General features: G+C 28.7%; 1 protein-coding gene across 1 annotated transcript; it reads right to left on the bottom strand.

Moving 5' to 3' along the window:
- Positions 1-1,652: 1,652 nt before the first annotated feature.
- On the bottom strand, positions 1,653-8,066 carry LOC130808651 (MADS-box transcription factor 27-like). Its single transcript, XM_057674105.1, has 4 exons — positions 7,885-8,066; positions 3,505-3,580; positions 1,922-1,983; positions 1,653-1,767 (listed from the first exon to the last, which is right to left on the bottom strand). The coding sequence occupies exons 1-4, from the start codon at positions 8,064-8,066 to the stop codon at positions 1,653-1,655; spliced, it is 435 nt and encodes a 144-aa protein (XP_057530088.1).
- Positions 8,067-8,348: the final 282 nt, after the last annotated feature.

The raw sequence follows: 8,348 nt of genomic DNA on the forward strand, positions 1-8,348 counted from the left end.
GAAACAAGTATTTCATTTCAAATAATGAATTTTAATTATAAAATTATAAATGAAGAATTTGTGAATGATAAAGTTTGTGTAGTCATTCTCAAATTCTCAACTTTAATTACTTTAAAGACAATGGTGGAATAAATTCAAATTTGAAAATTTTTAATTTGCCAAATAATAAATTTAAGTCAATTTCAAATTTCCAAATGAAATCATTATTACCACATGGCATTATGGAATTATAAATGAGGACTTTGAAAATAAAGAGGTTAGACAAGTCATTATTAAATTTTCAACTTTAACTACTTTGAAAACGAATGTGAAATTGATCCAAATCTAAATTTGAAATTTTTTGATTTTTCAAACACTTAATTGATCCAATGCTAGGTTTACAAATGAAATCATTATTCCCAAACATAACATTAATCATTTTCATGAATTTGCTAGCAAACATATTAGACCCGATAATACCTTCTTATACAGGTCGATGTTAGCTTGACGAATGAGGTTTACCTTCTCGCAAAGTTCCATGTTTTGCTGCTGAATCATATTTCCCTACAAACATGTAAAACTAGGATTTATTATTTATTTTACAATCATAAGTTATATATCACCCTAATTGAAAACACAAATCTCGAGAAATTAATTCAACCAACAGTTTAAGCTAATAGTTGAAGTCTCACTATGAAGGATATTATATATATGTTCTATCACACCCCTCAAACAAAGAGTTATTTGATCTAGAATTGTAAATGTAATGTATATCTCCTCATACCTCATACTTGACCCAAATAATTCCACTTGAAAGTAGTGCGAATGAGATTCAAACATGTACATGATTTAGGCTTATAATACCATATTAAGAAATCAACTCAGATTAAAGCTTAAGCTCATTATTGAGGCGCTAATATATGTTATATACTCTATAAAGAAATTATCAAAAAGGCATGAATATAATATTGATAAACAATCCTATAAATTAAATTGTACCTTGTGATTAAGCTCTTGTATCTCATCGGTAAGAATCTGTTCCTGCATTATTTATGAAGTTTTCAGTGAGGTTTTCATAGATAATTTCAAGTCATGTTGAGTATTATTTGTTTATGATATTTTATGAGCCCTCCGTAAAATGTAAAAAATGGGTCTTTTTATAAAATGTCGATTTCAGTCTTTTTAATGGATGTTCGGTAAAAGTAAACTTATAATTATAAGCAGTGTTTTACGTCCTGCACAATAAAATTACTGAATTGAGGTATTGATGCGTCCCGGTCTAGCTCTAGACCCTAGGCCCAGGGTCATGTACATGACCGGTTCTTGGGGTATTCCGAATAGCCGACCACCTAGGGCCCCTCGAAATAAGAAGCCTCAAATATTAAATGGTACTATTCAGGTCTAGTTCCGAACAATAAATTTTAAGTGATTTATTTATAAACCTTTTTAATATTTGAAGTAAAATAATATTACAAAACGTTTTGTCTTGAACTATTTTTCTTAAAGTGGAAAAAATTTTATCTTATGATATAATAAAAGGCCCCATTTTAAAAAATAACGCCAAAATAAATAAGGCCTCCAAAATCTTTGGTCAGCCCCTGGTCAAGAATAACCCTGAATTTAGAAAGATAATAGTCCTAATTATAGAGTGTGAAGAAATGAATGAAAAGTATTTATATATATCTTGCCTTCTTGGTGCGAATGCCTCTGAGACTAATTTCTAATTGATCTTCTAAAGATTGGAGTTCCTCTATGTTTAAACCGGAGAGCTTTTGTCCCATTAGTTGCCTGCATTACCAAAATCAAACCCATCCATTGTAATGTGCCTAAAATCTAAATTAAATAACACCTTTTCATTTAATATAATTAAACGGCAGAATCAAGTGGTTTAAATAGAATATAAAAAATATTAAAATTGGAATAAATCAGTAGTATACTTTACCGGTGACTTTCATGCAGATCCTGCAACTGCTGCCTTGTGATTTCAGCCTCCTGCCGCCAAAACTATAAGCAATATGTAAATTGTTATGGTTATCAATTTGTACTTTTGCTTATTTAACAAGCTACTTTTGGGATTATAAGTTTTGATTCTTCAGAAATTTCAATATTATTAGAAATTTATGTCACATGTCATGCATAAAATGAATTTTGAGTTAATAATCTTTTCAAAATTTGTTATGTAATTTATGATTTAAATTTATGGAGTAATAACTATTATAAGTTGTTATCCTAATATCTTAGCCATTAATAATCTTGTATTAGCATGTATGAGGTTCTAATAAAAATATTTTTTTTATAAGTTCTAATATAAATAATATATGTTCTTAAAATCTGAAAAAATTGAAGAATTGATAATTCTCAAGTAAATGATGAGCATTGAGCACCACAAAGTGCAAGGTATTTGTTCCGGTAAGTACAAACAAACTATATTTTAATGGAATTAATATAACCGAAGTCGAAGAGGAGCATTTATTAGCAAAGTTGAAAGTACTTATAAATTGTGTTTCAACTTTAAGCTTTTATGGTTATTCTTCTATCGGAATAATTCCATTAAAATATAGTTCGTTCATATTGACCGTCACAATAATATTACACTATGTACGTGACATAAAATATTAATAACTTACGCATAAAAGCCTACATAGCAGGAGGGTTGACCAAATATGTTGGATTATAGCCAAAATCAATTGGTAGTAAGTGGAATATAGCTCCAAGTCATATGTTGGTCTCATCCCTCTTGTTGAAAGATGTAGGATCATGTGTGTATTTCTCTATAACATTCTTACTCATGCTAGCCCATCATTAATTAACTTGCAAGTCGAATCCATCATAAACATGGAATTCTCTTTAATAATTCAATGCTTAAAAATTAAAGTTTAACACTTACTATTTTCCACCAAACTTGGTAAATGACTTTTTATTGATTTTTGATTCGCTTTTAACTTTTGATATTTTTGTTAGTTAAAAAATCAAAAAGTTTTTGATAAAAGGTTTTAAGCCACCTAAAAAACTTAACTTTTTAAGCCAAAATAAAATAAAACTATTGTAAATAGTTTTTTTTATTAGCTTTGATTTTTGACCCACTTTCCCTATTAATCTTACCAACAATTAATAAATATTTTTTATCAAACATCTTCATAACTAATCTAAACAATTGAATACAACAATTAATAAATCAGTTAACACTTTCAACCGGTCAAACTAATCAACAACTCTAGCTAACATTCATTTACAAAACAAACCCTACTAAAAGTTTTATTAGCTATAAAACTGAGCAACGACACTATATACAAAACTTTTATCATCAATCTCAATTTAGAACTTCTCTTACATTCCTTTGAGGCATTGAATTTGCTAAATTGTAATTCCTGAGAGAACTTTTTTATCACAGTGTAGCAAATTTTTTATTACAATGTAGCAAATTTAAAAGAATAGAGTATCGGCCTAAAAAACATACCATCTAAAGGATGCATGGGAGGGCAGCAAGAAGTAGCAAGCAATTGTAGGCAACTAATTAAAACATACCTTGAGTTCGGATTCTGAGTTGAGGTGATGTTGCTCTTGCTTTGCTTTCTTATATCTATCAGTAACTGATTTCATACTGCCAATAATATTATATTTAGACTAGTTAAGGTATGCAAATTGTTCAATCATATATACTTGATTGGAAAACTAAATTCTAACATCCACTATAGAAATCCAAATTTTGCTAAATAAAAAAAAATTGAATAAAAACAAGTGAAATATTTGAGATTGAGAGCTTCATCATGAAAATGACATTATTTATTTTGCGAAAATTTAAATAAAATTTAAACATAATTAAGATACATTATTATTACCATCCTTTAGCGTGAAGACTAGTAAATTAAATATGGTGTTTCCATTCATTGCAAACTCGAGAATGGTTGACAACTAAAGACAATATTTTTTATGGTCAAACGTGTGTGGTAAGTTGTAGGCTTTTGGGTAGTCATACTCTCTTTGAAGTTTTTTTTGAGCCGAGGGACTCTTTTACCGTACTCTTCTTCATTGGTATGAGTTGCTGTCTTTCTTCTTTCCCCACACCCTAACCAAGTGATTATAGTCTTTATGAGCAGGATACACCGGGTATGATGATTATGATAATGATAATTCATGGATAAGGAAAAGAGGGGGAAAACATTCTTCACCAAAAATAGTACTCAAATAAGACAAATGAATAGTTTACTAATAAGACCTAATTAATTTGATGCAAACTTCATCAATACTCTAATTAATGAATAATTTGCCAATAAAAAATTGTCAGTCTTAAAATAAGAACAAAATCTGATTGTTTAGAACATCCTAATCCTAAAATAATCTAAAGAGGGAACTTGAAATACAAACTAAAGCTAGTTAAGATTAAATAAAAACCATTAATCACTATCTCTTCAGCAAATATGTTGGGAGAATCTTATCCCTTCATTATTATATTGTTCCCCTACTTCTCTAAATGAAATAAATTAAATTATTGGGAAATTTCACGTGATAATATTAAGGTATTAGATATTCTATGTAATAATCAAAAAGAATTTAAAAATCTACGTGGTATTCTTGAGATTTACTCATATAAATCTTCATGATCTTTTTACCTATAAAATGTTTGAAAACGTTTGAATTATATAATTGTTGTACGCCTATAAAACCCTTTTACCTACAAGTCATGCATCAAAAGCTTATACTAACACAACATAAATTCTAATTTTTCTATCTTTCCACCAAATCTCATTTTTCCCTAAAAATACAAATCTTAATTTTAATTGCTAAATCAAATAAAATTATTGTGTAAACCAAACGAAATTGGGTTAGAAACTTTCGAATTTCATCCACCAGCAGTTGAGAGCTCGAATTTATGATCTTTAGAGATGAGTTTGGATGAATTTGTGTTTCAAATTTGGGGAATTAGGGTTAGGGATTTAGGGGTTTTAGAGAAATTGGGGATTAGACTTAGGAAAATGTGATGAGTTTGGATGAACCATAGGCATTTGTACTAACTTAACATTTCCAAACGTTTTGTAGGTACAAAGGCCACAGAGGTTTATTTGGATAAATCTCAGGTTACCGTGTGAATTTTAAAAAAGTTTTGATTACTACGTGGAAAATTCAGTATATATATCTCAAGGTTACCACGTGGAATTTTAATTTTGAAAATTTTGGATTAACATAGTGATCAAACATTTGATAATTTAGGGTTTTGATTATCACCTATAAAAAAATTAATTTGGAGAATTTTGGATTAACATAATAATGAAAGATTTGAGAATTTAGGTAATTCTCTATCACCTAAAGAAAAAAATTAACTTTCCCAATAAAAAAAACATTCATTTGCAGGCAAATTTGGGGTTTACGTTGTGAAAATTTACAAATGAAATGAGGAAATAGACGCAAATCAAATAACAAAGGGAGGAAATTACTTACCACAAGTTCAAAACCCAGATGGGAATGACTGATCGATGACTGAATAGACAATTGATGGTAAGTGTAGTTTACTTCACTGTGGTTCGATAAATTTCATTTTAGGGTATTTGAGGGGCTGGAGTTTGTACGGAGAAGGCATAGTTCCATTTCTTGAATTTTTTTCAATTGACACGTTCACCAACGGCTATTATTTATATGTTTATTATTTTTTATTTATATTTATTACTAATTTTCTATTGACGCTTTCGTGCCATGAGACGACTTAAATTAAATTAGCCCAAACCATTTAAAAAGATCATTTACATTTATTTGTTTTTTTAAAAAAACCACCTCTAGTTTTCATTTTTTTAATGGTTTTTTATTAATGGGTCGCTTGTATGGACATGTCTCACGGTGAGACAGTCTCATATAAGACCGGTTGTTTATTTATTTATTAATTATTGGTAAAGGTCAAAGGTGTGAGATGCAAGTTGTGGGTAGTTGCAGTCTTGTAGGCACTTTTTCTGAGGATCTTTCTTGAGCCGAGTGACTTTTTACTCGCATTCTTCTTTATAAGTATGAGTTATTGTCTTCCTTCCCTCTCAGACCTTGCTCATAGTTACCATGAGCGAAATCCACTGAGTATAATATAATAATGATGTATTGAGTTTGCATTTATTATATATATATATATATATATATATATATATATATATATATATATATATTTATACATAAACTGAAATATGAGTGTATAAACTGAAATATGAGCTTACTTTCTATATAGAGCTAAGCTACTACTTGAGTAAACCCTGAGCAATCCAAGTAGTATGCATGCAAAAAAAAAAAAAAAAAAAAAAAAAAAAAAAAAAAAAACCTTTGCACTATTACAAAATTATTTGAAAAAACTTGTGTTTTTAGTATTATTGATTCGAAAAAACATTGATTTTGTTTGGATCATGACTATGTATGGTGGATTTCTACTAAAAAAAACAAAATAAGCAATTAAATTTGAATTGCTTTGATTTTGTGAAAAAATCAAACCACCAAATAAGTCCTACAAAAAGGTCTTAATTTTTATATTTCATTATTGCAATTGCTCTTCTGGACCTCGAAAGCTCACACAAGCAATGGCCAACTTCAAATATCTACTCAATTAGTGAAGTATGCAACAACATATGTCCAAAAACTTCTAGATAGCATGAGATATTCTCCAACTCAAAGCTTAAGTTTATAGTAAAAGTTAAAAGTTGTATGATATATTATAGATTTTATCATGTTCTATCGTATGAGATTTCTTTAAGCTAAAAATATACCCTCCTTATATGTCCTGTTAAATTTAATGTCCACTTAAATTCAAAAGTAGATAAAAGTAAATAAATTTGTGACTATCTGTCATGATGACTTCTGATATATCATTTCAAAAAAAATTTTAATCAAAAGCTAACACTTATCGTTCAAAGACCCATTATAAGTAGTATACTTAATCAATAAGGTGATTTGAAATAGAACTACACTGCCTAAATAGAGATTTGTCATGTGGCCAATCACATGCATCACAATTGAAGGCTATACGAGTTCATCTAGAAGCTTTAAGTTTAAATTGACAATACTAAAAATTTTTTGATGGAATAAGTCATATGTGATGGAATTGGTAGTCTTGTGTATTGGGTGTGGAAAGCAAGAAACTCTAACTCTAATGGGAAGGAAAAGTCTACACTACTAACTATATAGTCAACCAAATTAAGTTTGTAATTGGAGAAAGAATTACATACTTTTCATTCCGATCCCTTTGAATTAACGATATAATGAAAATTAAAATGAGAGCTTTTTGATTATTCTGTATTAAATTCAAAGGAACAAAAGTATTAAATTAATTATTTTGAATTATTTTTCTTTTGTAAAATGAGTTGTTGCCCAATGACCATATATAATAGGTTTACTTCCCTACTTCTCCTAAAGAAATAACTCACAAGTCTGTAAAATTGCAAATTTTACTACCTTTTCTCTGTCACTTTGAGTTCAACCATATAACTCAAAAAGCTATCACATACTTGAATCATACGGTGCAAACTCAAATGAATAGAAAGTTTATTGTAGAAGTATACTAGTTCTAGTATTGGATTCAACAAAATTATTTTAATAACAAACCTATTTAATTTTTTGGCATTTCTATCTCTCTATAAATATTTTTTGAAAATAAGATTCACAAGGTGTAATTTTGCGCTTGTGTACCAGAATCTGATTAAATCGGTATCACTTCATTTGTAACTAAATCTATTAATGTGTTAGTACGTTCATTCCTAGTTCAACACTAGCTTAAATTAAACTGTAAAGACCAAAAATAAATTGAATTAAAACAAAACCATCAATTAGTAAAGATATAAGATTGAAAAATAGAAAAAAAATACAAATAATATTCGATTATTTGAGGTCTAAAAAGACAAGAACTAGATTTAGAAGAATAATAATAAGGGTATAGAATCAAACCTTGAACTTGAATACTCATAAAGTTTAGAAGTACTGGAAAATATAATCACTCCAACTTCAGCATCACAAAGAATAGCAAGCTCTTTGGCTTTCTTCAACAAACCCTTTCGCCTTTTTGAAAAAGTTATTTGTCTACTTGTTGAATTATCGATCCTTTCAATTACGATCTTTCCCCTTCCCATACTTATAATACCTAGCTCTCAAATCGCAAAATGAAAAACTTATAAAGATAATATGAAAGACTAAATAAATTTAAATTATATATCACAAACGATTTTATAAATCAAAACGCGCTATTACAAGGACTTACCTTTAATTAATTATCTCCATACCAATCGATAAATGTACAATTTTGATGATTCTAATTATATTGTGCCCTAAAAGAATTTGAGTGGGGATGATTAAGGAAGAAGAAAGAGGATTAAGTTTCATTTAAAGAACTTGCTTTATAAGCAAAAAGAGGG

The sequence above is a fragment of the Amaranthus tricolor genome, chromosome 3, assembly GCF_026212465.1.
Source record: "Amaranthus tricolor cultivar Red isolate AtriRed21 chromosome 3, ASM2621246v1, whole genome shotgun sequence".
Classification (NCBI taxonomy): domain Eukaryota; kingdom Viridiplantae; phylum Streptophyta; class Magnoliopsida; order Caryophyllales; family Amaranthaceae; genus Amaranthus; species Amaranthus tricolor.